The sequence below is a fragment of the Pongo abelii genome, chromosome 19 (assembly GCF_028885655.2).
Source record: "Pongo abelii isolate AG06213 chromosome 19, NHGRI_mPonAbe1-v2.0_pri, whole genome shotgun sequence".
In the NCBI taxonomy this organism is placed as follows: Eukaryota; Metazoa; Chordata; class Mammalia; order Primates; family Hominidae; genus Pongo; species Pongo abelii.
In genome coordinates this window covers 70,706,156-70,733,403 of record NC_072004.2, presented here as the reverse complement: position 1 = coordinate 70,733,403, position 27,248 = coordinate 70,706,156, and the positions used below count along the sequence as shown (strand labels likewise).

Sequence of the window (27,248 nt, the reverse complement as noted above, 5' to 3'; positions counted from 1 at the left end):
ACAGCCAGGAGGGACATGTGTGCTCCGTGAATGTCTCACTCCCTCTCTCCTCACATCGCACACATATTCACATGCCACATATACACACCACACAAATGCACATGCCACATATACACACTACACAAATGGCACACCTTGCCTTCACACATCAAACAGGCATGCATACCACCAAAAAGCCCATACACTCACGTTTCAGGTGTCACTGTGTCGTACTCACTTACATGCATGCACACACCCATACTCCACAAATGCATGTATGTCACGAAGGTACACCCAGGACATGCACACAGCTACTTCCAAGCCGACTTGGCTTTTTTGGGAGGCCCATGAAAGAAAAAGGACCTCCTACCACCACTGCCAAGGGTGCAAGGCTAGAGCATCGGGAAGGGGACTAGAGACAAGGGGGGTTGAAAAAGATGCCTTAGGGAAAGAGATACTTTCCCTAAACTTGAAACCTAAAACTTAATCTTCAGCCTACACCACCTCCCATCCCCACAGGCCTTGGCCTGGGCTCCAGAAGGAGGGGACTCTGTGAAGAGTGGCTGGGGCTGAGGGGGCAACCCTCAACGCCACTTTGTTCTTTATCTCCTGCTGCTGGCAGCCGCCATGGTGCCTCAGGGAGACCAGATGGCTGCAGGACTTTGCTGCTGGGGCAGAGCTAGAGAGACAGAACTGCAGACCCAGCCTCAAGATGCAGACCGGACAGGTGCCAACAAAGTCGGGGCCCAGTGAAATCAGAAGCCTGGGAGCGCCTCTGGAGCTGGGGAGGGGGCTGCGAATCCAGGACACAGCTAGAAAAGAGGGAGCCCACGCAGTGGGCGGCAGGCTCAATGCAGCGTCTCCAGACTGCCTGCAACCTCCTGGAAAAAGGCCTCCACCGAGAGATCAGCTTCTGCTCCCGGACCCTCCACCCCCTGCCACACACATGCGTGCACACACACACACAAGGCACAGAGGTGTGGGAGGGGAGGGGCTTTTGGAGGATGGCCAAGAGTCCAGGCATACCATGTGAGCACAAACTCTGACGCTGTGGCTAGCACCGAGTCTACAGCAAAGTCAACCCTTCCCAACCTCAGAATCCAATCTCAGCACAATGCCCGAGTCAGAGATCTTGGCAGTCAGAGCTGTGGAATGTGCTGAAGCTTCTACCCCCTTTCCTCAAATGCAGGGCAGTGTCCCTGCCCCTCCCCAACAAATTAATAAATAAATCCAGATGCAAGCCCAGTCCACCCGATGCCCTAGGAAATGCCCCAGCTCCACATGCCAGCTGATCCCAGAGACAGCTCTGCCCCCACAGGGCTGTCCTTGGTCACGCCCCCCTTTCAGGAGCCATTGTTTGCCCACCAGGAGTCTAATTAAGACAGTGCAGACTTTGAAGCCAAGGAGTTCCCTAGGAAACTTCCCTTGCAGGGAAGAAGAAGGTGGATTGGCCGTCCTTCTGCAGTCCCTTACCATACAGGCAGGTCTGGGGACCACACAATGCTCACCTCCCAAAATCTGTCCCCCTCTCTCCACCCCTGGTGCATCCCTGTGTCTAACTGAGAATAAATCAATCAAACACAATCATCTGGACGTTTTTTGGTTTTGTTCTGTTTTGTTAAAAAAAAAAAAAGAAAAAGAAAAAGAAGAAAAGACATCACGGCCCACTGGTAGGTTCCTAAGTCTCCTTTCAACCAGTCAAGCCAGAAGATGCCCAGGGGAGTAGGGAGGAGTGGGGAGGGAGGTGTAGGGGAAGGAGATATGGAGAGGGAGGCAGAGCCACAGGGAGCGAGCCACTGGAAGGATAGGGTCATCCCAGTGACTTCATGGCTGTGACCACAAATGGGGCAGGGAACAGGACCCAGGAAGCCCCTCATCCCCTAGCACGTGGGTCTTCTCCATCAGGCACATTCAGTCCACTCTTGCATTCTTTCTTCGCACCCTGACTGCTCAGAGAAACGTACCCCACCTCCCTAGCCCTCTGTGCTTCAAGTCTTCCTTTGACCCCCTTCGCTCCCCCACAGCAGGGCTCTCAGCTGCCAGCCAACCAAGCAGATGGCGCAACAACCGGACCTAAAGGAAGGACCTGGGGAAGAAGAGAAAGGGAGCCTGGCAAGTCTGAGCTTTGGGAGTGGGTCTGGACCTCGTGACCATTACTCCATCTGCTACCCCACGCTTCCTTAGGCTCCCACCCTCTGGCTAGCTTGAGAGGAGGGACGATGGTCAAGGTACATGTCTCTTCTCCTCTGACTCTGGGAATGAGATTTTTCTTCTCCCACAGGCTTGAGCTCTCCTTATAGGAGTGTCTCCACATGCCATAATCAGAGGAAGTCAGAATAAAACCTCCCAAGGCTGAAAACTAGAGCTGGCACGTAGTACGTGGTCAGTAAATGTTTTTAGGTGGCTGGATGAATGAAGGAATGAGTGAGTGAGTGAATCCAGGATCGATCTGGAAACACACCAGGGCTCAGACCTCTTGGGCTAAGTGCCACTCTCAGTCCTCTTGGGCTGTGTAATACCAAAGAGAACACCCCAGGCTCTGGCTTACCCCAAGGGCACACCCATGCTCACAAACACACACACGCACGCACACGCACACGTGCACACACGCATTTGAGGGAAACTTCTGGGCCGCAGGCAGAGACAGGACTCAGACTCAGACTCCACTCCGGGTCAGCTCTGCAGCTTCCAGAGCACGGGAGTAGCAGGGGACGCTGAGCCCCTGGCCTGCTGGCAGGCCTCACTCTCGAAAGCTGTCAGCCAGCTGGTGGCAATCCAGCTCCCCCTTTGGCTCCAGGCCCCCCGGAAGCTTCACCCCCGTCTTCCGGTCCACACACCAGCACTTGCCACGCTGCCCATCCAGAGCTGGGTGACACTGCCAAGAGAAGGGCATGAGGGGTCAGTTCCGATGCAGGAAAAGAGACCCCAAGTGACCCACCCCAATCCCAGCCCAGCCCCCAAGTCAGACAGTCGCTGCTTCAAGATGGCCTCTGAGGGTGGTGACTCTTTTTTGAGCATGGGTCTTCTGAGCTCACTGGAGCAGGGAGAACATGGTCAAGAAGGAAAGGTCGAGAGAGTTCTGGAAGGCAGGACCTTAAGAAGGCCCGCGGGTTTAAAGGCACAGCTGGATTTGAAAGGCTGGGTTCAGGCTGGAGATGTTTTGGGTACATATTCTGATTGGGTTGGGACTTTAAGAATGGGATGATAGTTATGAGTAGGATCCAAGTTGGGATTAAGGTAGGACCAGGATAAGAGTTGCAGCTGAATTAGGAAATATGACTAAAAGTTGGGTTGGAAGAGTTGGGTGAGGGTTAAAGCCCAGGTAAAAACACAATTGGGATAAAGACAGAGGTCAAGGTCAGAATAACTAAAGTTAAGCTAAAGTTTGGGTCAAAATTAGATAGTAGGAGGTTCAGGGGGCGCAAATGTATATTTCAGTGTGAGAATTAAACTTGGAGTAAAGGATGGCTTAAGGATCAGAATTGGTCTGGGGATAAAGTTCAAGTGCCAGAACTTTCAGTGGGATAAAAATAAGAGGAAGAAGCTAGTGGCTCAAGCTGTAATCCCAGCACTTTGGGAGCCAGAGGCAGTGGATCGCTTGAACTCAGGAGTTCGAGACCAGCGTGGGCAACATAGAGAGACCCTTCCATCTCTACAAAAAAATTTTTTTTTAATTAGCCTGGCATGCAGGCATGGTGGCACATGCCTGTAATCCCAGCACTTTGGGAGGCCGAGGTGGGTGGATCACCTTAGGTCCAGAGTTCGAGACCAGCCTGGCCAACATGGCAAAACCCCATCTCTCCTAAAAATACAAAAAATTAGCCAGGCGTGGTGACAGGCACCTGTAATCCCAGCTACTCAGGAGCTGAGGCAGGAGAATCGCTTGAACCCGGGAGATGGAGGTTGCAGTGAGCTGAGATCCCGCCATTGCACTCCAGCCTTGGCAACAAGAGCCAAACTCTGTCTCAAAAAAAAAAAAATTAGCCTGACATAGTTGTGTGCCTGTGGTCCCAGCTACTCAGGAGACTGAGGTAGGAGGATCATGTGAGCCCAGGATGTGGAGGTTGCAGTGAGCTGTGATTGCACCCCTGCACTCCAGCCTGGGAGACTGAGATCCTGCCTTAAAAAAAAAAAAATCAGGAGAAGAAAATGCATAGAATTTTACAACACGAAAAGTGGACCCTAATATAAACCACTAATTAATAATAATATACTAATAATATTGGTTCATCAATTGCAACAAATGTAAGATGTTAATAATGAGGAAACTGGGGTGAGGATAGTATATTGAAACTCTGTACTCCTGCTCAAGTTTTCTGTAAACCTAAAACTACTCTAAAAAATATAGCTATTAATTGTTTTTTTTTAATTAAGAGAAAACGTTTTTTAAATTGGGACAAGGATAAAATTCGTGTTAGGATAAAGGTTAGAAATAGGCTGGGCATTGGTATTGGGGTGCCCTCTCTGGCCCTTCACTCATACCCTTTTCATGCCATCCTGGGATGCACAGACTCAGGGCAACCTTTGTCCTTCTATCTAGGCCTCCGCTGGCAGAGTGGCAGCTCGGATTGTGGATTTGTCTATAGCTCATGGAGCAGGGAAATGGGTCTGTCTACACCCACAAAGAGCTCCAGGCTAGGGTTCCCCAGGCAACACCCAGCAGGAGGCACACCAGAGCCCTGCCCAGACAGGTCACCCATTCTGATGGGCCAGAGGTAGGCTGGAAGAGGCTAACCCTGCTGACCATCCCAGCCTCCTGGAGGCTTGTCAGAGGACCCCAGCTTCCAAGGGCAGGAAGGAATAGGGAAGTTGCTGCCTTTATGTCTTCTCTCCTGCCCCACTCCTTCCTCTGCTTCTACCCAAAGTGCCTGTCTCCAACTGTCCAGTCTGGCTTTACCTCCACCCTTGCTGTATCCCACGTGGTTTTGCTGCTCGCCTTGCAGGGAGGGGTAGGCTGAGTTTCCTCCCTGACTCCTCATGACTTTGGCCCTCCATTCCCAGATGAAACCTCACTCAGTGGCAGGAGGAATTACTCATAGGAATAGAGTAGAGTGAATGAGAGAGTGTTGGGAGCCAGAGGTTGTCAGGGTTGCTAGGTCTGCACCACAGATGGTGAAATCCAGGGGTGAGGGAAATTGCCCTGGATAGGGAGGCAAGATCTGCTGTTAACTTGCTCTGTGACTCTGAACTAGCCCGGGTGCTTTTACTCCTCTCTGGATCACAGTCTCCTCGTCTCCAAAATGAGTGAGGTTCTGACGCTGAGGTAGGGTTTAGGGAGGCTCCAAGGGGTTGGGTTGGGGTTGAGGAGTTTCCCCTTCCTGAGATCTCCATCCTGGGCCATCCTGTGGAGAGGTCGGGAATGCCCCAGAGCTGAGTCCAGGGCCGAGCCAGTGGGAGACAGAGACCCACCTGCTTGGGGTGGAAGTTGCCGTTGCGGTCGCAGTTGGGGATAGGGATGATGTAGAGGTCCTCGTGGGTGCGGCTCTGTGAAGCGGCCAGCCGCTCCAGGGCCCGGTGCAGCTCGCTCTGGCAGGAGCCCTGGGGCTGGAGGAGGGGAAGACAAAATTGCTCAGCAGAAGGAAGAGAGGCAGGAGGCCCAGGCCTGGGGTCAGAGCTAAGTGGGAACTGAAGGCCCCGAAAGGAGGCCTGAGCCCCAGGGGCTGGGCAGGACCCAGTGAGGTGAAGAGAGAGGCCTGGGTCCAGAGGACACAGTGGGGAGGGTAGAGATGTGGAGGAAAGGGTCTCGAGCCAAAGAGCTTCTTCAAAGGAGGGGTGGGAAGTGAGGGGACACTGTGGGGAAAGGGGCTGTGGGAACCTATGCAGAAAGCCAGGGAGGGGGTGATTTCTATGCAGAAGGGACAGATAAAACTTCCAACTGACAACTTGTAAGACCTTCAGAAGGGACATTAGCCAGACCCTGGAGCAGGGTCCCCAGGCCCCGTGCTATGGCCAGCATTTACCCTTTGGTTACTGAGAAGGTCTGGGGTGGGGAATCCAAAAAAGGCCAAGAAACCCCAGGGCGCTTTGGGCAACTGCTTTTTACCAATCGGTATAGAAGTTTTTCAGTATTTAATAATCACTTAAGCTGCCCCAATGTACATAACTGATGGGCAGGAAAGGAATCCCAAGGAAGGGAATGAGTGCTTTCTCTGGGTCCTGACGATTCACACTAGTTGCACCTTGCACACAGTAGTCACCCTAGAATGTGTGCTGAATGAACACGCCCCAGATCTGGTGGTAATGGTGTGTGTGTGTGTGCGTGCATGTGGGGGGTGGGGGGCGTGTGTGTGTGTGTGTCTATGCGCATGCACATCTGTGCACTGGAGGTCCTTACCACAGGCCGAGCATCCTCCCGGGGCGCCCCATTGACCTTCATCTTGCCCCCACTGGTGCTCCGGTCTCGAATTTTGGCGAAGTGCTTCTGCAGGCACCTGCGGTCATGGGCACTACAGGGGCTGAAGCTGTTGTTGGGGTGGTCGCCCTCATCCTTGTCTGCATTCAGGTAGTGATAAGGAGAGGTCAGCACCGGAAGAGGTCAGAGCGTCACACCAACCCAGCCTCCCACCCACGTTCTCCTTCCTGGGGATTCTTCGGCTTGGCGCTGGAGAAGAGCAGGGGGCCTGGGGAGCGGGAAGAAACAAGAGCAGCCCCCCACCTCCTCCCGTCTCCCCTGGATCTCTCAGGAGAATATTCCTCTTGAAGTCCTTGACTTGTCCCTCACCCTACCCAGGCCAGCACTCAGATGAGTCACCAGCTGCAGCTGCCCAGATGGCAGGAGGGTCCCCTGGGCCCTGCAGGGAGGTCTGAGGCAGGCAGGGGGACCCCCTGCTGGATCCTGTCCCCTTTCCATTCAGCTCCTCCCACCATTCCCCTCTCCATCTGATCATTCTCCCTGTCGCCTTTCCTGATTTTTTCGGTGTCTGGCTGAGCCAGTCAGGGGATCCCCAGGGCTGTGGACTCTGCTCGCCCTCTTCCAAATGGCCTGAATCAGAGTTTCCATGAGCAATGAGAACTCTAGCCCAAAAGGCTCTCCCCATTGGCTGGGTGGGAGAGAAGTGGGAGTTAGTGTATCCGCCTGCATGAGGAAGAGTGAGTGTGTGTCTGTGTGAGTGTGTAACACAATCTGTGTGGCCCCAGGACCATAAGAACAGCCTCACACATTCCTTCAGTCCCCCACCTCGAAGTTTCCCATTCTTAGACTTCAGACACCATCCAGAGTCCATAGGGGTTGCCCAGAACCAGGGCACCAGGGATCTGGAGACGGGAGTGATGAGGCTGGACCTTCAACCCCTCTGTGGGATCTCCTGAAGGCTCTATCGGAGCTCAAGAAAAACTCCATCCAAATGGGGCATTGTGGCTCACGCCTGTAATCCCAACACTTTGGGAGGCCGAGGAGGGAAGATTACTTAAGGCCAGGAGTTCGAGACCAGCCTAGGCAACATGGCAAGACCCCATCTTCACAAAAAATTTAAAAATTAACCGGGTATGGTGGCATGTGCCTGTAGTCCTAGCTACTCAGGAGGCTGAGGCGGGAGCATCACTTGAACCCAGGAATTCGAGGTTAACAGTGAGCTATGATCACACCACTGCACTCCAGCCTGGGTGACAGAGCAAGACCCTGTCTCTAAAAAAATAAAATACAATACATTTTTTAAAAAAGAAAAACCCCATGCTCGAGTCCCAGAACTGTAACCACTGCTCTTCCCTCCAGGCAGTCAAAACCGGAATGCTGAGCTGGAGAAAGAGGTTGGAAGACCTCTCTGCAGATCAGAGCCACCTCTGAAATGCTCAGGCTTGGCAGCTCGCTGCCGGCCTGAGTGCAAAGCCCCTGCCAGCATTCCAGATGTTGGCAGCCGGACAGGAGGTTACATCTGGTTCGCGTCAGGGTTTTTTTTCCTGAGGAGTTAGCAGGTTCCTCCATGCGTGGCAGCGATCCCAGAGCTGCCTCTGGGTCAAATGGTATTTTTCTGCCTAGCCAAAGCTGGGGGGTTGGTTCTCTTTTTGTTCTCCTGGTTTGGGGGGTGTGGGGAGAAATAGGTGGATAAAGGCAAACCAGGCAAGGAGGAATCTAACCAGAAAGTCTTTGTCAATAAACTTCCACACCAAAGGTTATTAATAAAACTCACCAAGGATGGAAGAAGATTTTGTTACGGTGGAGGGCTGGCTTAGAAGGAGGAATAAAAGGGAAGAAATAAATAGAGTAGACAGATATAATCCATCCTTCTGCACATTTAAAATCCCAAGAAGGACAGTCCAGAGGGGACTCCAGTCCTACATCAAGTTCCTAAGGGTCAACCAAAGAGAAGACACTATAGCAAGACCCCCTGGCCAAGGTAGGCAGCAAAAGAAGAAACATAAACTTCAGAAGACGAGGACTGTGCCAAGGGGACCATAAGGAGATGGATCCTGAGCCCTCGGTTAGGAACCAGAGAAAGATCTGGGATCCAGGCCCTTCCTTTGAGACCCTCCCAAGGAATTCCTCCAGCCAAAGAAACCTAAGCTGGCCCAGTGATCACCTCCCTACACACCCCCACCTTGCACAAAGCCATAAGGCTTGAGGATGGAGTCACCGTGTTTCAGGGGTGTAAGCTGGAACTGGGGAGTGGAGAGAAAGAGGAAATGGAAGACCTCAAAGAATTAGAACCAGGCTGGGTGCTCACGCCTGTAATCCCAGTGCTTTGAGAGGCTGACGCGGGAGGATCACTTGAGGCCAGGAGTTCAAGACTAACCTGGGCAACATAGCAAGACCCTGTCTCTACCAAAAAAAAAAAATTAGTCAGATGTGGTGGCACATGCCTGTGGTCCTAACTTAGAAGACTAAGGTGGGAGGATTGCTTGACCCCAGTACATCAAGGCTACAGTGAGCTATGATTGTGCCACTGCACTCCAGCGTGGGTAACAGAACGAGACCCTGTCTCTTAAAACAAAAACAAAATTCAAGAATTAAAGAATTAGAACCAAATGTCAGAAGGACAGAGGCTGAGCTGAGATGTGGACGAAGGCCCCACCCTGTTACTTAGGTAGAGCTGGAGGAGATCACCTGGACTTGTTTGCCACAGCCCAGGACACTAACACCAGGGGGCACCCTTCCAACCTGGAAAGCCTTTGTTTTTCCTGAGTTTGCTTTCTTCTAATGACCATAAAAGAAAGTACTAGGGGCCAGCCAGAGTGGCTGACACCTGTAATCCCAACACTTTGGAAGGCCGAGATAGGTGGATTGCTTGAGCCCAGGAATTCAAGACCAGCCTAGGAAACATAGTGAAACCCTATCTCTACAAAAAATTAGCCTGGTGTGGTGACGCACACGTTTAGTCCCACTTACTTGGGAGGCTGAGGTGGGAGGATCACCTAAACCCAGGAGGTCGAGGCTGCAGTGAGCAGTGATCACACCACTGCACTCCAGCCTGTGCAACAAGTGAGACCCTGTCTCAAAATTTTAAAAAAGCAAGCACTATTTTGTACAATGATTCATTCCTCTCAGTAAATGAGTAGAATATTCTTTGGTTCAAGGAGTGAGGAAGGTTTTTCAGGAGTTCAAGGAGTGGGGAAGAGTTTTCAGGAGGTAGTGAGCTCCCACCCTGGAAGTGTGGAGAATTAGGGTGGTAGCAGCCTCAAAAATCTCAAGAGATATGGAATAGAAGCATGACCACAACTATGCTTTCCATGTTGAGTTTCTTTTTCTCTCTCTCTCTCTCTTTTTTTTTTTTTGAGACGGAGTCTCGCTCTGTCGCCCAGGCTGGAATGCAGTGGCGCGATCTCGGCTCAATGCAAGCTCCACCTCCCAGGTTCACGCCACTCTCCTGCCTCAGCCTCCCAAGTAGCTGGGACTACAGGCACCCGCTACCATGCCCGGCTAATTGTTTTGTATTTTTAGTAGAGACGAGGTTTCACCGTGTTAGCCAGGATGGTCTCGATCTCCTGACCTCATGATCTACCCGCCTCGGCCTCCCAAAGTGCTGGGATTACAGGCATGAGCCACCGCGCCCGGCTTTTTCTCTTTTTTTAAGAGACAGGGTCTCACTATGTTACCCAGGCTGGTCTCAAACTCCTGGCCTCAAGTGATCCACCTGCCTAGACTTCCCAAAGTGCTAGGATTACAGGCATGAGCCACAGTGCTGAGCTTTTATGAGTCAAAGTTCACAAACAACTAACCCTCAGAGGATTACTAATGGATATTTGGGATGTTTACCATTAAGGAGGATTAGGTATGCTCACTGAAGCCTAGGGCTGCATGGGGCACAGGGTGAGCCCAGAGGCATGGCTCATGCTCTTGGGTTGGTATGGCCCCATGTCACATCGGGGGGTTACCTAGGAAAAGCTAAGCCAGCAACCTGCCTGGCTTCTCCCTTGTTAGGTTCCCCACTAGCCATCCTACTTATCCCCAGTTCATGTCTACACGGAGTAGCACCCACCAGATAGGGAGAGTAGCTCCCTCCTTAGTCTCATGGGGACACAGGGTAAATCCGTATTTGCCTACTCACACAGACAGGCTCGGGCTCAAGAATCGCAAGTGTATACAAACAATCACGTGTCCAGACACACACTCATCCACATGTGCCTTACCCACATGCAATTGGGCACTCTGACCCTGCCCTGGTCAAAGACACAGAGCCAGGGCAGGGCACACTGACTTCAACAGCTTCTCTGCACCGCGGTTTGTTGACTTTCCATGTAATCTGTAACTTTTCCTTGCCCAACCCTGCTTAACTGGCAGACTGAAGAGCCACCCCAGGATCCACCCCTAAGCACCAGGTTTTTGTGGGGGTAAGGGTTATAGCATTGAGTCTCTTGATAACGTTAACCTTCTTATCTCCAAAACTGGCTTAATACTTGCTATTTCCCTGCTCACACAAGAGTTCCAGCCACCTGGTGCTACTCATCCTGGTAGTGCCCTCTGGAGAAATTCCAATGCCTGTGGGTTCCCCTCTGAGCAGGAGTGGAGTCAGACCTATTCCCCTGAAAAGTCTGACCTCCAAAAAGCTTGTTTGGGAGATGGGACTTCCAAGTAGGCTTGGTCCTCCTACAGCCCCCAGCTTGGAGCTAAGCTAGCTGACATCTGACTATAGGGGAAACCTCAGTCTTTGCTCCAGCAGCAGAGGAAGGGAAGGCGCCAGAGAGAGAAGAGGCCATACGGCTTTGGCACCACCGGCTGCAAAGTTTGTGGTGAAAGCCAGAGGATTTCCTCTTTCCTGTTGCCTGATTTCACCCTCACAATTTCTCCCCAATGCCAGCCCCTGGCCTTTGAGAGACACCTAGGCTATGAACTGAGTGGGCCCAGCCATCCCGACCAGAAGTTTCAGCTGTGATCCAGAGGGTCACCCACCTGTCCTGCTAGAAAGGTCTTTTCCCTCTTCCCCTAGACTCTGGCTGGAGAAGCCAAGACCACTGGTGCTGGGTACCAGGCCCTTTCTCTGAGGTCTGGCTCAAGGGGTATCACCCCCAACAGCTGTGTCATGCTGCCAGCCTCAGAATAGAAAACAGATAAGGCAACTTGGCCTGTTCTTCCCATGTTGACAGCAGCAAAATGCACCAAAGGCCACCCCACCCCTCTCAACTCCTCTGAATATTGCCCCAAATTTGCTTCCTTGTCCTACCATTTCCCTAAGTCCTAGCATCAGCTTCTTCATCACCGTCTTCATCATCACTTCAATTTATTGAGCTCTTACCCCATGCCAGACGCCCCAACCCTGTGAGGCAGGTCCTGTTGCTCTCCCCACTTTACAAATTAGGAAAATGAAGTAGACTGGGTGAAAGGGAAGGAGGAGAGACTTAGCTCTGCAGCACTCTGTCTTTAAGTGGAAAGACTCCTGATACCCGAGGCACCAATACTGCTAGCTTTGCCAGTACTAAACTAAAAATGGGAAGCGGCCATGCTCCTCCCTCCCCCTCCCCACAAGGCACAGAATTTCTGGGAATGCCCTTGTTCCCATGACATAACTGGATTCCCAGTACTGAAGTAGGGGGGCAGTATTTGCTGCATTGACTAAAAATTAACCCAGCCTGCCTGTTCCCTAACCCTGTCCCAAAGGGACTGAGAGCCCAGCTTAGGAACTCCCCGTCCAAATGCTGATCTTTCTGCTGTCCACTCCCCCAGATTCCATGAGTCTAGGATCAGTACCAGGATGCAGAGGTGTGGATTTTTGACGCACATGCCCCGCCTCATCTCTGGTGGCCTCAGTGGTGTTAAGCCACAACCTGGCCAGCTCATGGAAAGCTGTGACAGGAGGGCAGGCAGGGGTGGCTGGAGACAGAAAGGGGAGATCTGCCCCTGGGGCAAACAGGAGGCAGCTGGACCACAGCAGCCAAAGAAGGGGGCATGCCAAGTGGCCACCCTCCCCCAGCCATCTGCTGACACTCAGCCCTAAAAGGAAAAGGCAGAAAAAATAGACAGGTACCCTTGACCAAGCTATTTGCGGGCCAGTGGGCCCAAGCCTTGGGACCTAAAGCAGACAGTGGCCTACTGGCTGTGTAAGGCTAAAAAGATGGGTGGGTAGGGGCTTGGTTGTCTCTTCTCACCCACAGACCCCGCAGGGCTACAGCAGAACTCTAGAGAGTGCCTTTTACACGGTGCCATGTGGCCCAGGTCACAGCAAGGGATTACTTCTGTGATGAATAGGAGGTGTGGGAGGGCACAGGCATAGCTTGCTCAGTAGGTACCTCCAGGCTTCCCTTACCTCTCTCCAGATACCTGCATCCATTGCATGGCTGGAGGCTGGAGGACAAGGCAAGGAGGAAAGGGGAAGGGGCATTACAGACCTCGGCTGTGTCATCCAAAGGGGACCTAAAGCCGCCCCATTCCAAGACACCGTTTTTTGTTTTTTTTGTTTATTTGTTTTGTTTTTTTTTAGACAGAGTCTTGCTCTGTCACCCAGGCTAAAGCACAGTGGCACAATCTTGGTTCACTGCAACCTCCACCTCCCGGATTCAAGTGATTCTCCTGCCTCAGCCTCCCCAGTAGCTGGGACTACAGACGCGCACCACCACGCCCAGCTAATTTTTGTATTTTTAGTAGAGACGAGACGAGGTTTCACCATGTTGACCAGGCTGGTCTCAAACTCCTGACCTCAGGTGATTCACCCTCCTCAGCCTCCCAAAGTACTGAGATTACAGGCGTGAGCCACTGTGCCCAGCCCACTTTTTTTTTTTTTTTTTTTTTTACGAAATAGAGTCGCCCAGGCTGGAGTGCAATCATGTGATCATAGCTCATTGTAACCTTGAGTTTCTCATCTCAGACTCCCAAATAGCTGGGACTACAGGCATGACCCACTGCAGTGGCTAATTTTTTTTTTTTTTTTTTTTTTTTTTTTTTTTGTAGAGACGGGGGTCTGGCTATATTGCTCAGGCTGGTCTCGAACTCCTGGCCTCAAGCAACCCTCCCAAAGTACTGGGATTACAAGCATGAACCTCCACACCCAGCCCCTAGACACTCCTGGAGGCCAGTTTGCATTATATCCAGAGGACAACCACAAACTTTTCATGCCATGCCCTCCCCAAACCCCTAGGGGATCTTATTTTCCTCCACTACAGGATGGAGTATTCCTACCCAACCAGAGGATGAGGTATTCCTACCCAGCCCTTTGAGGGCTCTTCTGTCTTGCATTCAAAGTGCTGAGAGAGGAGGAGGCTACCAGCCATCCTTATCTGGTGCCAGATACCCTCTGACTGGTGGAGGATGGAGATTCAAAGGGAACGTGACTCTGTTGTACCCTGAGAACCCAAGGGCTCGGCCCTTGCTCCCTCCCAGTCTCAGTACCCCTCCTCTACCATTGCCACTGGCATCTCCACCCCAAGATTAGCGACTTTCTCCCCCAGGACCCCCCTTCCCAGATATGCTGGGTGCCAGGCTGGCATTTCTCCTAGAATGTTTTCTGCTGACCCATCTCTCCCTACCCAGGGGCAGGAAGGGCAGAGAGGCCCAAGGCCCAGACCCCTGGGGTCCACCTCCTTCCTGTTTTCCCTGCATCCTGCTCTCCTCCGCTGACAAGCTGCAGAGGATTGAGGAAGTGGAGGGTTTGGGACCCAGGACAGGAAGCTTGGGGCTGGAGTCCCAGCATCCGGACTGCAACAATGGAAGCTTCAAGCACCAGGAAAAGAGACAGAGACAGACAGAGGCACAGGAGAGCAAAACAGGGTCGGAGATGGAATGAGAAACAGAGGCATAAATACAGAAAGGCAGACAGAGAGATTCCCAAAGTAACAGAGAAAGACGAACAGTGACAGAGACACAGAGAAAGAGCAACAGAAAGAGAGGGAGAGAAGCAGAGCAACTGAAACAGAAACACAGAATAAGGTGGAGAAAGAAAGGCATCATGGGCAGAAGACACTGAGGAAAACAACTCGAGAGCATGACTAGTGAAACTAGAGGTTGAGAAACAAATCAGGAAGAACAAAAGAGCAAGAGAAAGAAGGAAAAGAGACTGAGAGTCTAAGGAGAAACTGAGAAACAAAAAAAGAAAGTGTAAAAATGAGGTTAGGGCAAGGGCCTTCTCAGAGTCTCTCTCTCTCTCTCTCTCTCTCTCTGTGTCTCTCCCCTGGCCCCCCCATCCCCTTCTCTATTCCCTATCCCACACACGAGGCTCCTGAAGCTCTGGGCTAGGAGCCAAGACTTTTCTGCCACCTCAAATCATACCTGCCTGGAGAAAAGAACAGGGGGCCTGTATACCAGGGCAGGCAGAGGTGTCCAGGCCTGGCAGAGGGATCCCTGTCTTCCCACTGCCTCTCAAACAACAAGGTGACCTGGCTCCGGGCTTTGGGGAAGGGCAAGTCTAATGCCCCTCACAGCCAAAGTCCCTCTAATTTGTATGTCCCACTCCACCACTGGACCATGTAAAAAAAAGTTCAGGCCCTGGCTCCTCAGACCACTGGGATTTCACCCTCGGCCTGGATCAGGAACAGAAAGCTTTCCCCCCTCCTCCATCCTCCCCAACACACACCCCCACCACCATCCTCCAGTTCTCTGGCCCCAGACAGCTGACTTAACTGGACCTTAATCTGCTACTCTTGCACCAGCAGCCAGGCCTCCCACCGGGACCCCCTTATCAAATAGACAACCTTTGGAGGTTTGAGATGGAGCGATGGGACGGTCTCCCTTGGTGGTGGCAACAGGCTGCTAGGGACTCGGTAGCAGTTTCCTTGGTGAGCCTGTCCCATGCCAGTCGGGCCCTGCCACGTACCTGCCTTCTCTTCAACTCACAGGGGATTTTTAAGGGCCTTCCAGGGCGGCTGGAATGGGGAAGAAGCCGCTGGGAAGGGAGCACACTCAGGAGGGAATTGGGAGGCCAGGGGTACCTTACCAGAGGGCTGCAGGCTTTCCTGGATGGCCTCGATCTCCGCCAGCTCCATGCACACGCCTTGCCCGTGCATCAGTGTGTGCAGGGGCTTCTCCACCCCCCGGGGCGGGTAGCAGCGCAGGCCCGAGCCGCAACGGGGGGTGTACACCCCGCAGGGCATCCCCAAACCCAGGGCGCAAGTGGCGCAACAGCCGCAGCCGGGCTCTCGCACCAGCTCCTCGCAGCCCACGGGGGGGCGGCAGCGCGCCAGCTTCTCCTCGGAGCAGGGCGGGCAGTGGATGGCTTCGTCGCCCAGGCTCGGCCCGGGCCCGGCGGCCAGCAGCAGGGCGGCCACGAGGCAGAGGGGCAGCATGACCGCGCGAGGACTGGGCGCGGGCGCGGGGCGCTGGGCGCAGGCGGGGAGCGCGGGCGCGCGGGCGGGCAGCGGAGGGCACACGGCGGCAGCGCCCGGCGCGCCTGGAGGACCCGACCCGGAGGACGCGGGGAGACGGGGCGGCCCGGCGGGCGAACGGGGACGGAGCGGGGGAAGTTAGCAGGCGGGCCGGAGGGGAGCAAGCCTGGCCGCCGAGGCGCTGCGCCGCATCCTCGGCCCGGCCCAGGCAGGCAGCGGGCGGCCAGGGGGCAGGGGGCTGAGCGGCTGCCCGGGACCGGCTCCCCCGGACTTTATACCGGTCCCTGGCCACACCCCCAGCGCCTTCCCAGAGGTGGGGGAGCCGGGGCGGGCGAGGGGGAGAGGGAGAGGCGGCCGTTAGGGGGAGGGGGCGCTGTCCTGAGTCGCCGCCGCCGCCGCCGCCGCCGCTACATCTGAAAGTCTTTTTCTGCCGAAGAAGGAAGCGGCGCAGTTTGGAAGCCGTGGCAGGCGCCCAAGATTGCCTCTGAACCGGAGCCCCGGAGGGGTGGCAAGGGAGAAGGGAAGCCAAGGGGCTGCTGCGGGGCCCCCTCTCCCGACCGCGGAGGAGCCTTGTCCCGCCCCGCCAAGGCGGCCTCAGTCTCCCACCGAGAAAGGGACCTCCTAGCCCGGACTCCCGGCTCTGCGGATCCGGTCTTCCTGGACAGAACCCTTTCCACCGCACCCCGGTGCTTCCAACCTCAACCGCTGGAGACCAAGCCTCCTGAGGTGGGGTAAAGCGTACAGGCACTTAGCCAGGGGCACAGAAAGGCCTGGTGGCCCTAAGACGTTAACAGGCTTCTTGCCACTTGCCCCTTGCAACCTCTCCCTCTCCCGCAATCTCCCCAGGGCTCATTTGGGCCCTGGTCCACCCTGCTTCCCCAAGATGGAATCAGCAGAACTCCCGGGGAGGGAGGTGCCGCCGAGCCTCTTCCTCCTTCTTGGATGTTTGCCTCTCAGGCCCATTCAGATCCACTCGTGGAGGGAGGCAGGCCTGGGAGATTACCACTTGCAATGTGCAAGTTTTGCGTTGAACAACTCCAGTGGAGCACCATTCCTTGTAGTCACTGTGTATTTGTAGAGCTGTTGTGATCATTTCCCAGATGGCAGTGAAGGATTTTGAGGGGCCTGCAGCAGTGGCTCACACCTGTAATGCCAGCACTTTTGGAGGCTGAGGTGGGAGGATCACTTGAGCCCAGGAGTTCAAGACCAGTCTGAGCAACATAGTGAGATCTTGTCTCTACAAAAAATTTTTAAAATTAGCCAGGTGTGGTGGCGTTCGCCTGTGGTCCCAGGTACTCGGGAGCCTGAGGCAAGAGGATCACTTGAGCCCAGGAGCTGAAGGCTGCAGTGAGCTAGAATTGTACCACTGCACACCAGCCTAGGTGAAAGAAGGAAACTCTGTCTCTAAGAAAGAAAGAAAGAAAGAAGGCAGGGCGCGGTGGCTCACGCCTGTAATCCCAGCACTTTGGGAGGCCGAGGCAGGCAGGTTATGAGGTCAGGAGATCGAGACCATCCTGGCTAGCACGGTGAAACCCCCTCTCTACTAAAAATACAAAAAATTAGCCGGGCGTGATGGTGGGTGCCTGTAGTCCCAGCTACTAGGGAGCCTGAGGAAGGAGAATGGCATGATCCCGGGAGGTGGAGCTTGCAGTGAGCTGAGATTGCGCCACTGCACTCCAACTTGGGCGACAGAGCGAGACTCCATCTCAAAAAAAGAAAAGAAAGAAAGAAAGAGAAAAAAGAAGGCCGGGCGTAGTGGCTCATGCCTGTAATCCTAGCACTTTGGGAGGCCAGGGTGGGCAGATCACCTGAGGTCAGGGGTTTGAGACCAGTCTGGCCAACATGGTGAAACCCCATCTCTACTAAAAATACAAAAATTAGCCGGGCGTGGTGGCGCATGCCGGTAATCCCAGCTACTTGGGAGGCTGAGGCAGAAGAATCACTTGAACCCCAGGAGGAGGAGGTTATAGTGATCCGAGATCATACCACTGCACTCCAGTCCAGGCAACAGAGCAAGACTCCGACTCAAAAAAAAAAAAAAAAAAAAAAAAGAACTTTAAGGAAGGGATGCTTTTTAAATTCACCCAGTGTTGCTACCTGGGCTAGTGTTGGGCCTGGCTTGACCCTCTGTGAAATCCTATTGATGCCCCTATTCCCCCAGCCTTGCCCAATCCTGCCCAAATTGAGAAGAGCCCTGGAGTGGCATTTGGAGCAAAGATCCATCTCCTAGGTTCCCTCTCAGGCCCCCTCTAATTCCCACGCATCCTCCCCTACAAAGGCTTCTGCTGTACTGGAGCTGGTTTCAGGTTAAGGGTACCTGTCCAGGAATAATCAGTAACCCACTGTGGATTTTTTGTTTGTTTGTTTGTTTCGGCCTAGAAAGCTGCAGGTCAGCCAAGCTGAAATGCAGTTCAGAGACCCTCTTCCTGCTTCTTCCCCCAGGACAGGGGTCTTTCAGCCTCACGGGGGTTGGGCTACCTCCTACTTACTGAGAGATGATTGCAGGGAGATTGGGACTGGCAGCCGGACCTGCAGGACAGACCAAAAAGTTGCAAACTGACGGCACCTACTGGCAACCATCAAGACTGCAGAAGGGCTGGAAAGTGATGGCTGGGGCCAAGATTCTGGGATTCTCTCCATTCCATCTCATAGATGAAGTGGGCACCCTTCTGCCCCATATGCCTTGGAGAAGGGCAAACAGAACCAGCTTCCTCAAGTCCCTGGGAAAGCCCAGCCTGTGCCTGATTCAGAAAACTGCCCCCAGGCTGGGCATGGTGGCTCACGCCTGTAATTCCAGCACTTTGGGAGGCTGAGGCAGGTGGATCATGAGGTCAGGAGATCGAGACCATCATGGCTAACACGGGGAAACCTCGTCTCTACTAAAAATAAAAAAAATTAGTCAGGCGTGGTGGCATGCGCCTGTAGTCCCAGCTACTCGGGAGGCTGAGGCCGGAGAATCACTTGAACCCGGGAGATGGAGGTTGTAGTGAGCCGAGATCGCACCACTGCACTCCAGCCTGGGCAACAGAGCAAGACTCAGTCTCAAAAAGAAAAAGAAAAAAAAAACAGAAAAGAAAACTGCCCCCACCCCATCTCCCTCCTTGATCATCACTGGACTCTGTTCTGCCACCAACTTGTGTGAACTTGGAGTTTGACTGACCTTAGCTGTAACATGGAGGTAGATCATCTCCACCCATCCTACCTCTTGAAGCTCTTGTGAGAATAAAATGGAATGGAGAAGAATAGTTCTGCTCCCAATGCCAGACATGTCCCCTGTTCAGCAAACCCAAGAGGAGAAAAGGTGCCAGGACACAGAGGCAGGAGTGCAGGAGAGGCCGGACAATGCCACGCAATATGCCTGGGATGAAGCATGAGTGCAGGTGAGTGTGGGAATCTGCAAAGTTTGCCAGACGAGACAGATTCCCACACCTCAATGCCAGCCCCTCAGTCCATCCTCTGGTGTCCCTCCACCCCTCATCATTGGGTTAATTCCAAGGAGGCAGGAAGATGCACAGGAAAGAGGCCTTCCAAGCACCTCCTACCATTCATGTAACACAGATTTACTGAACGCCTAATATGCGCAGGCTTTATGCTACATACCAGGGATGCAGAGATGACTAAGATCACCCCTGCCCTCAAGGAGCTCACTGCCTAATGAGGAAGGATAGTATGTAAATAAAATAAATCTGAGAAGTGTGCAGGTGCCCTGGAAGATGTTCATATGGGGCACAATGGGGATCCAGAGCCACAGGTGGTCAGTTTTACATTCAGGGCATACAGGCTGAAAGTCTTCATTAGAGATGATCCTTTTTCACAAGATGGTGCCAAAGGCAAAGAAGGAATCTCCTGCCCCTCTTAAAGCCGAACTCAAGAAGGCAGTGTTGAAAGGTGTCCACAGCCGCAAAAAAAAAAGATCCGCAGGTTACCCACCTTCCGGCGGCCCAAGACACTGCGACTCCAGAGGCAGCCCAAATATCCTCAGAAGAGCACCCCCAGGAGACACAAGCTTGACCACTATGCTATCACTAAGTTTCCACTGACCACTGAGTCTGCCATGAAGAAGATAGAAGACAACAACACACTTGTGTTCATTGTGAATGTTAAAGCCAACAAGCACCAGATCAAACAGGCTGCGAAGAAGCTCTATGACATTGATGTGGCCAAGGTCAACACCCTGATTCAGCCTGATGGAAAGAAGAAGGCATATGTTGGACTGGCTCCTGATTACGATGGTTTGGATGTTGCCAACAAAATTGGGATCATCTAAACTGAGTCCAGCTGGCTAATTCTAAATATATGTATATCTTTTCACTATAAAAAATAAAAAGAGAGAGATGATCCTTGAGCCAATGGCCTTCCATGCTACAACAATCAGCACAATGTAAGCGTCATGATGACCTGGATTCTGACCCCAGCCGTGTCACTGGGCTCACTAGGAAACCTAAAACAAGTTACTTGAGCTCTCTGAGCTTCAGGCCTTATCTGGAAAACGGGACTTTGCAGCAAGAAAGAGAGAGAGACCTATCCAAATTGCCTGGCACATAGTAAGCACCAAGTGTTTGCTCCCTCCTACCCCTCTCCTGCTGGGAACTGTAACTTCTCCGCATGGCTGAGACCCCCTGGTGGCAAGACCTGTGTCTCCCCCACTGAACTAGAAGCTCTCAGAAGACTGGGTTTAGTGTCCCCCTTCAGCCTGCAAGTGTCGTGTCTGGGAGAGGCTGTATAAAGAGCATGGGGCCAGGCATGGTGGCTCGCGTCTGTAATCCCAGCACTTTGGGAGGCCAAGGCAGGTGGATCGCTTGAGCGCAGGAGTTCAAGACCAGCCTGGGCAACATGGCAAAACATTGTCTCTGCAAAAAAAAATATAAAAACTAGTCAGGCGTGGTGGCATGCACCTGTGGTCCTAGCTACTTGTGAGGCTGAGGTAGCAGAATCACTTGAGCCCAGGAAGTCGAGGTTGCAGTGAGCCAAGATAGCTCACTGCACTCCAGCTTGGGCAACTGAGTGAAACCCTGTCTCAAAAAAAAAAAAAAATAGCCAGATATGGTAGCATGTGCCTATAGTCCTAGCTATTCAGGAGGCTGAAGCAGGAGGGTCCCTTGAGCCCAAGGGTTCAAGGCTGCAGTGAACTATGGAGTGCCACTGCACTCCAGCCTGGGTAACAGAGACAGACCTGGTCTCCTAAAAATAAAAAATAAAATTGTTTCTAAAAAGAGCAGGCCGGGCGCGGTGGCTCACACCTGTAATCCCAGCACTTTGGGCGGCCAAGGCACTTTAGGATCACAAGGTCAAGAGATCGAGACCATCGTGGCCAACATGGTGAAACCCCCTCTCTACTAAAAATACAAAAATTAGCCAGGCGTGGTGGCGTGCACCTGCAGTCCCAGCTACTCGGGAGCCTGAGGCAGGAGAATTGCTTGAACCTGGGAGGCAGAGGTTGCAGTGAGCCAAGATCGTGCCACTGCACTCCAGCCTGGCGACAGAGCAAGACTCCATCTAAAAAAATAATAATAATAGAATAAAAAGAGCATGGATTTGGAGTCAGAGGACTTGGGTTCAAGTTGCAACACAGCCTCTTAAGAGCTGTGTGACCTTAGACCTGTCACTTAACATCTTGGAGGATCATTTCCACCCTCTGTAAAAAAAAATTTCATCCGGGCGCAGTGGCTCATGCCAGTAATCCCAGGACTTTGGGAGGCCAAGGCAGGTGGATCAGTTGAGGTTCAGGGGCTTGAGACCAGCCTAACCAACATAGTGAAACCTTATCTCTACTAAAAATACAAAAATTAGCTAGGCGTGGTGACATGCACCTGTAATCTCAACTACTCAGGAGGCTGAGGCAGGAGGATCACTTGAACCCAGGAGGCAGAGGCTGTAGTGAGCCAATATTGCACCACTGCACTCCAGCCTGGGTGACAGAGAAAGACTCCCTCTCAAAAAAAATTATTTAATTAATTAATTTAAAAATTTTCATATATATATGTAGAGAGAGAGAGAGAGAGAGAAGAAATGGGCTTATCTTCCACAGAATGGTTGGAAGAAAAAACAAGATAATGAATGAGAAGAGGCTCTGGAACACAAGGAGAAGGTGCAGGTGCTGGTCGTCGGTTTCTTCCACCTGGCTTCTGTCTCCTCGTGGACTGGGAGCTCCGACTAGGACCCTCTCCAAGGCAGATATCTGGCCCGCCTTCCCTGACATTTTTCTCAGCCCAGGGCTCTACCAGAAAATGAAACCTCCTCTCCCACAGCATCATTGTCTGTCCCTGCCTCCTGGGTACCCTAAGGACTGGGAAGACACTCCTCCTGATGAATGGATGAAGAAAATGCCTACTCCTTCCTAGCCTCCTCCACCTCCCACCCTAGCTGGCTTGTTACTTAGAAAGTCTCACTGGCTTCCTTGTTGGTACAATTTCCAACCTCTGCAGGGTTCAGGCTGGGCATCTTAGAGAATAGATAGGAAGAGGCCGGGTGCGGTGGCTCACGCCTGTAATCCCAACACTTTGGGAGGCCGAGGCGGGTGGATCATTTGAGGTTAGAGGTTCGAGACCAGCCTGGCCAATATGGCGAAATCCCATCTCTACTAAAAATACAAAAATTAGCCAAGCGTGGTGGCAGGTGCCTGTAATCTCAGCTACTTGAGAGGCTGAGGCACGAAAATCGCTTGAACCCGGGAGGCAGAGGTTGCAGTGAGCAGAGATAGCACCACTACACTGCAGTCTGGGCGACAGAGCAAGACTCTGTCTCAAAAAAAAAAAAAAAAAGAGAGAGAGAGAATAGATAGGAAAAAAGCAAGCTCAGTTCTCAGTGGAAAAGACACAGTTCTGCCCTGAGGGAACCTCTGAGTTGATGGGCTTGCCCTAGGGATCATCTTGTCTGATGGAGTAGACAAACTATACGTAATAATGAAAGTTAGGCCAGGCGTGGTGGCTCACACCTGTAATCCCAGCACTTTGGGAGGCCAAGGCAGGTGGATCACCTGAGGTCAGGAATTCAAGACCAGACTGACCAACATGGTGAAACCCTGTCTCTACTAAAAACACAAAAAGTTAGCCAGGCACGGTGGCGTGTGCCTGTAATCCCAGCTACTAGGGAGGCTGAGGCAGGAGAATCGCTTGAACCTGGGAGGCGGAGGTTGCGGTGAGCCAAGATTGCCCCATTGCACTCCAGCCTGGGCTACAGGAGTGAAACTCTGTCTCAAAAAAAAAAAAGTTAACACAGTAGCCACAGACTACATGCAGGACAGGGATCTAAGTGCTTCACTCATGAGCACTTCACAGCAATCTCATGAAGTAGGCGCTATCACCATCCCCTTTTTAAGACAAGGAAACAGAGGCATGGAGAGGTTTGTAACTTACTCAGAGTCACACAGCAAGTAAGTGGAAGAACAGGGATATGAACCCAGGCAGTCTGGCTCCAGAGTCTGTACTATTAGCCCCTATGCTTTACTGCCTTTCAAAACAGCTGTCAGAGCACTCTAATGCCAACAAGGGCAAGAGTCTGACACAGAGTACAAGTTGGGTGGGGAGATCAGGGCAGAGGTGGCATTGGTAGGGGACTGGGCCCCAGGCCTCCTTATAACTTTGGCCTCCCAGCCCCTCTCCTGATTGCCCTGGAATGTCCACTGTGCCCACACTGAGTAGGGGAGCTTAGCTCCCCTCCATGTCAGCTGACATCCAGGTCCCAGACAGGGCACCCCCACAGTCACCGCAGATGTGGGCTGAGCAATGGTGTATCAGTACAGCTGCCTTCCTGCCCACCAGGACCGCATACTTGGAGAGACCAGATCAAAAGAGCCAGGATCTCCAGAGACAACACAGTGCAGAGGGAGGCCTGGTCCAGCCCAGTTCCAGGCTATGGAGCCTAGGTCCTTCCCTGGGAACACATGGTTCCAGAGGTGAACACTCAGGCAAGAGAGGGGGAGGGGAGGGGAGAGGAGAGCCATCCACAGTTGGGCTGGCCAGGATCCGGTTTCATATCTCCAGGCCATCCTGCTCAGCTGCTTACCAGCTTTGTGACCACTTCCTGTTCCTCAGCTTCAGTTTGGCCATCTGTAAAATGGGGGAAGGCAACTCATTGAATTGTAAAGGCCCTTCCAGCTCTGGCCATCTAGGAATCTAGGACCTCTGGATTCCTTTTGCATGGTCCAAGGCCCCATGCTGGCATGGCTTCCAACGCTCCAGAGCCTGCGACGCTTCCAGGCCAATTGGCACCAACAGGAGCGCTTTCTCATTGTCCAAAGCCTAAGCAGGAGACAAGCCAAGTGAATGATGTTGGGCCCTGTGAGAGTTCTGTCACCATCCTGAGAAGTGATGAGGCTAACCCAAGAGTATACAGCTAGCAAGTAATTGAGCCAAGACTTGTGCCAAATACATTTACTGCCTGCTACAATCTTAGCCTTCTTTGACCGTGAGCTATGGGCTCAGAACTCGAGAAAGATGGGGGTAGGAGCAGAAGAAGAAAGTGCAACCTGGGAAAATCTTGCAGAGGACACTTGCAAAAACAATGACACACAGAGGACTTTGAGCAGAGAGAGCCAGAGGTTGGGCTGGGAAATCGTTTGCCCTGCTTCCCATAATGCTTGTTGAGTCAAAGGGCAGGTGGCCTGACAGATCAGAGGCCCAGAATCAGAGCAGACACCCTGTCCACATTCCCTAGAGGGCCTCCAGGCCCTTACTGCTGCTTCCCCAACCCTGGGGAACAAAGTGCCCCCTTCCCCTTAGGAAATCCTAAAGAGACCAAGGGACCTCTGAACCCAGAGAGTCCTCCAAAAGGGCTTTAGGCTTAGAGACGCCCCCACAGAGGGGGCATAAGACTTTAGACTCGGTAAGCCCCCAGAGTTTGCTGGACCTTCAGAGTGATCTCCAACACCCATGCACACAGGGCCCTTACTCCCCAGCTGCATGCCTCCCCCTTTCCCCACCAGCAGTAGGAGCTTACAGATAGCACCAGTCATGCCTTCTGCATATGCCCAGACTCTCTTCTGGCCCCATCATTCCATAGCCAGAGCCAGGATCCTTCATGCCAGCGTCTATGCCTCACCCTTTCTCTCCTCCTTACCCCTGTCCACTTCATCCCAACCTTCCTCTTCTCCCTTCCCAAAAGAACATCCTGGCCTGAGGGGCCTCTCAAGATTGGTGGTGACCAGACATCCCAATCCCACTTGGAAAAGTAGGGAAGGGCCTCCAGGAAAGGTGAGGGGACTACAAGAGATGAAAGGGAGTAATGGCGTGCCTCCATTTCCTCATCTGCGAAATACGCAGTGCATGGGATTGTTAGGAGAAACTGTACAGAGTGGGTGGTAAGAGTGCCTGATTCCAGTTATGCCTCATTTAATAAATACATATGGAAAAACATAATGGGAAACCACTCCATACCCACCAGATGGGTAAAAAAATAAAATACTGACAATACCAGAATGTGGAGTAAGGGGATTCTTATATAATGCTGGTAAGAAAACAAATTTGTACAACCACTGAGAAGCAACCAGTAATTCCACCCCTAGATATATACCCAGTAGAAATGTGTATGTGTGTGTGTGTGTGTGTGTTCCAAAACACATGTTCAAGAGTATCATAGCAGCACTCTTCAGAATAGCCAAAAATGGAACCAATAGTACAATAGTTAAGTCTCGACTTGAATATGCTGTTGATACATCCAACAATATAGACAAATCATATGTTAGCAAAAGATTACTACTGTATCACTCTATATAAACTCAAAAACAGGCAAAACTAATGCTAAGGTTTGAATGCCTCCTCCAAAACTCGTGTTGAAATGTAATCACCGTTGTGACAGTATTAAGAAGTGGAACCTTTAAGAGATGATTAGGTCATGGGGGCTCTACTCTCATAAATGGATTCATATTGTTATCACAGGAGTGGGCTAGTTATCACAGGAGTGGGATCCTGATAAAAGGATGAAGTTTACACCATAATCTCAGCACTTTGGGAGGCCAAGACAGGAGGATCACTTGAGCCCAAGAGCTTGAGACCATCCTGGCCAACATGGCGAAACCCAGTCCCTACGAAAAATATAAAAATTAGCTGGGTGTGGTGGTGTGCACCTGTAGTCCTAGCTACTCAGGAGGCTAAGGTGGGGGAATCACCACCTGAATCTGAGGAGGTGGAGGCTGTAGTGAGCTGTGATTGCACCACTGCACTCCAGCCTGGGCAACAGAGTAAGACCCCATCTCAAAAAAAAAAAAAAACACAGTGCCGGGCACAGTGGCTTACACCTGTAATCCCAGCACTTTGGGAGGCTGAGGCAAGTAGATCACCTGAGGTCAGGAGTTCGAGACCAGCCTGGCCAACATGGTGAAACCCCGTCTCTACTAAAAATACAAAAATTAGCCAGGCATGGTGGCACACACCTGTAGTCCCAGCTACTCGGGAGGCTGAGGCAGGAGGATCACTTGAATCCTAGAGATGGAGGTTGCAGTGAGCCGAGATCATGCCACTGCACTCCAGCCTGGGTGACAGAGCAAGACTCTGTCTCAAAAAAAAAAAAGGGGGTGAAGTTTGGCCTCCTTCTGTGTCTCACACACTTGCTTCTGCCCTTCTGCCTTCCACTATGGGAGGACCTTTGCCAGATCCCAGTGCAATGCTCTTAGACTTTGCAGCCTCCAAAACCATGTGCCAAATAAACTTTTATTGTTTATAAATTATCCAGTCTGTGGTATTCTGCTATAGCAGCAAAAAACAGACTAAGACAACTAATCTATGTTTTTAGAAATCAGGATAAAGTTTACATGTGGGGAGAGGAGTGAAGGTAGCCTTATGGGATACAGGTAATATTATTTAGTTACAACCTCACTAAGTGAATATTTATTGAGCTAGACATTTCTCATTTCTGCACTTTTCTGTATGCATGTTATACTTCCATTTTTACTGAAAAAAAAAAAAAAAGGCTTTTCCTGTTTATTTTTTTAAAGAGTGCTGGCTCTCAAGTCAGCCTGCCTGGGCTGGATTCCTGGCAGCAGAAACCAGGATAAGTTAGCCTGTGCCTCAGTGTCCTCATCCTTCATATTAAATGAATATTATTATAGTGTGGCTATGATGACTAAATGAATGAATCTGCATAAAACACTGAGAATGCCGCCTGCCAAACATTAAGTGCCCAGTGAGTGTTAGTTATTAGCCATGACCAGCCAAGTGAGTGAGATTAAGAGCCTGGAGCCAAAAGGCCTGCACTGAATCCTGGATTTGCCATTTACTAGCTCTGTGACTTTGGCAAAGTGGCATCCTCCCTCTTATCCTCAAATGCCCTCAGTTGTAAGAGAGATAATGCCAGCCCAGCCTGATAGGGCTGTGCAGAAACCTATTGAGGCAATTTGTGTAAAGCACTAAACACAGTGCCTGGCATGGAGTAAGGCTCAATGCCTGTGATTATGATCATTGATTACCATGGTAATCGTATAAACCCATTTTATAGATGGGGCTCCAGGTAGTAAAAACATGGGCTTAAGGTCACATGCAACTAAATGTCATTCAAACTCATTTTGGGGACAACAGAGCCTGTGTTCCATTCACACCCAGCCTCCAATTGGCACCTCCTGCTCCCCACCTCCAGAGGCAGCACAGCCTTGGAGA

General features: G+C 52.0%; 1 protein-coding gene and 1 pseudogene across 1 annotated transcript; one reads left to right on the top strand and one right to left on the bottom strand.

Annotated features, from left to right (window-relative positions):
* Window positions 1-1,568: 1,568 nt before the first annotated feature.
* Window positions 1,569-16,333, bottom strand: IGFBP4 (insulin like growth factor binding protein 4). The gene is made up of 4 exons (XM_002827599.5): window positions 15,273-16,333; window positions 6,314-6,471; window positions 5,389-5,523; window positions 1,569-2,854 (listed from the first exon to the last, which is right to left on the bottom strand). The coding sequence occupies exons 1-4, from the start codon at window positions 15,619-15,621 to the stop codon at window positions 2,720-2,722; spliced, it is 777 nt and encodes a 258-aa protein (XP_002827645.3). The 5' UTR covers window positions 15,622-16,333; the 3' UTR covers window positions 1,569-2,719.
* A 1,798-nt stretch (window positions 16,334-18,131) lies between these two features.
* On the top strand, window positions 18,132-19,965 carry LOC129054938 (large ribosomal subunit protein uL23-like; annotated as a pseudogene).
* The last annotated feature ends 7,283 nt before the right edge of the window (window positions 19,966-27,248 follow it).

Excerpts from the sequence above, each read along its gene's own strand:
- IGFBP4 (XM_002827599.5), bottom strand. The coding sequence starts at position 15,621 with ATGCTGCCCCTCTGCCTCGTGGCCGCCCTGCTGCTGGCCGCCGGGCCC. Across the intron at positions 6,472-15,272 it reads GGAAAGCCTGCAGCCCTCTG|ACAAGGATGAGGGCGACCAC; the intron begins GTAAGGTACCCC and ends ACCTGAATGCAG. Across the intron at positions 2,855-5,388 it reads GCAACTTCCACCCCAAGCAG|TGTCACCCAGCTCTGGATGG; the intron begins GTGGGTCTCTGT and ends TTCTCTTGGCAG.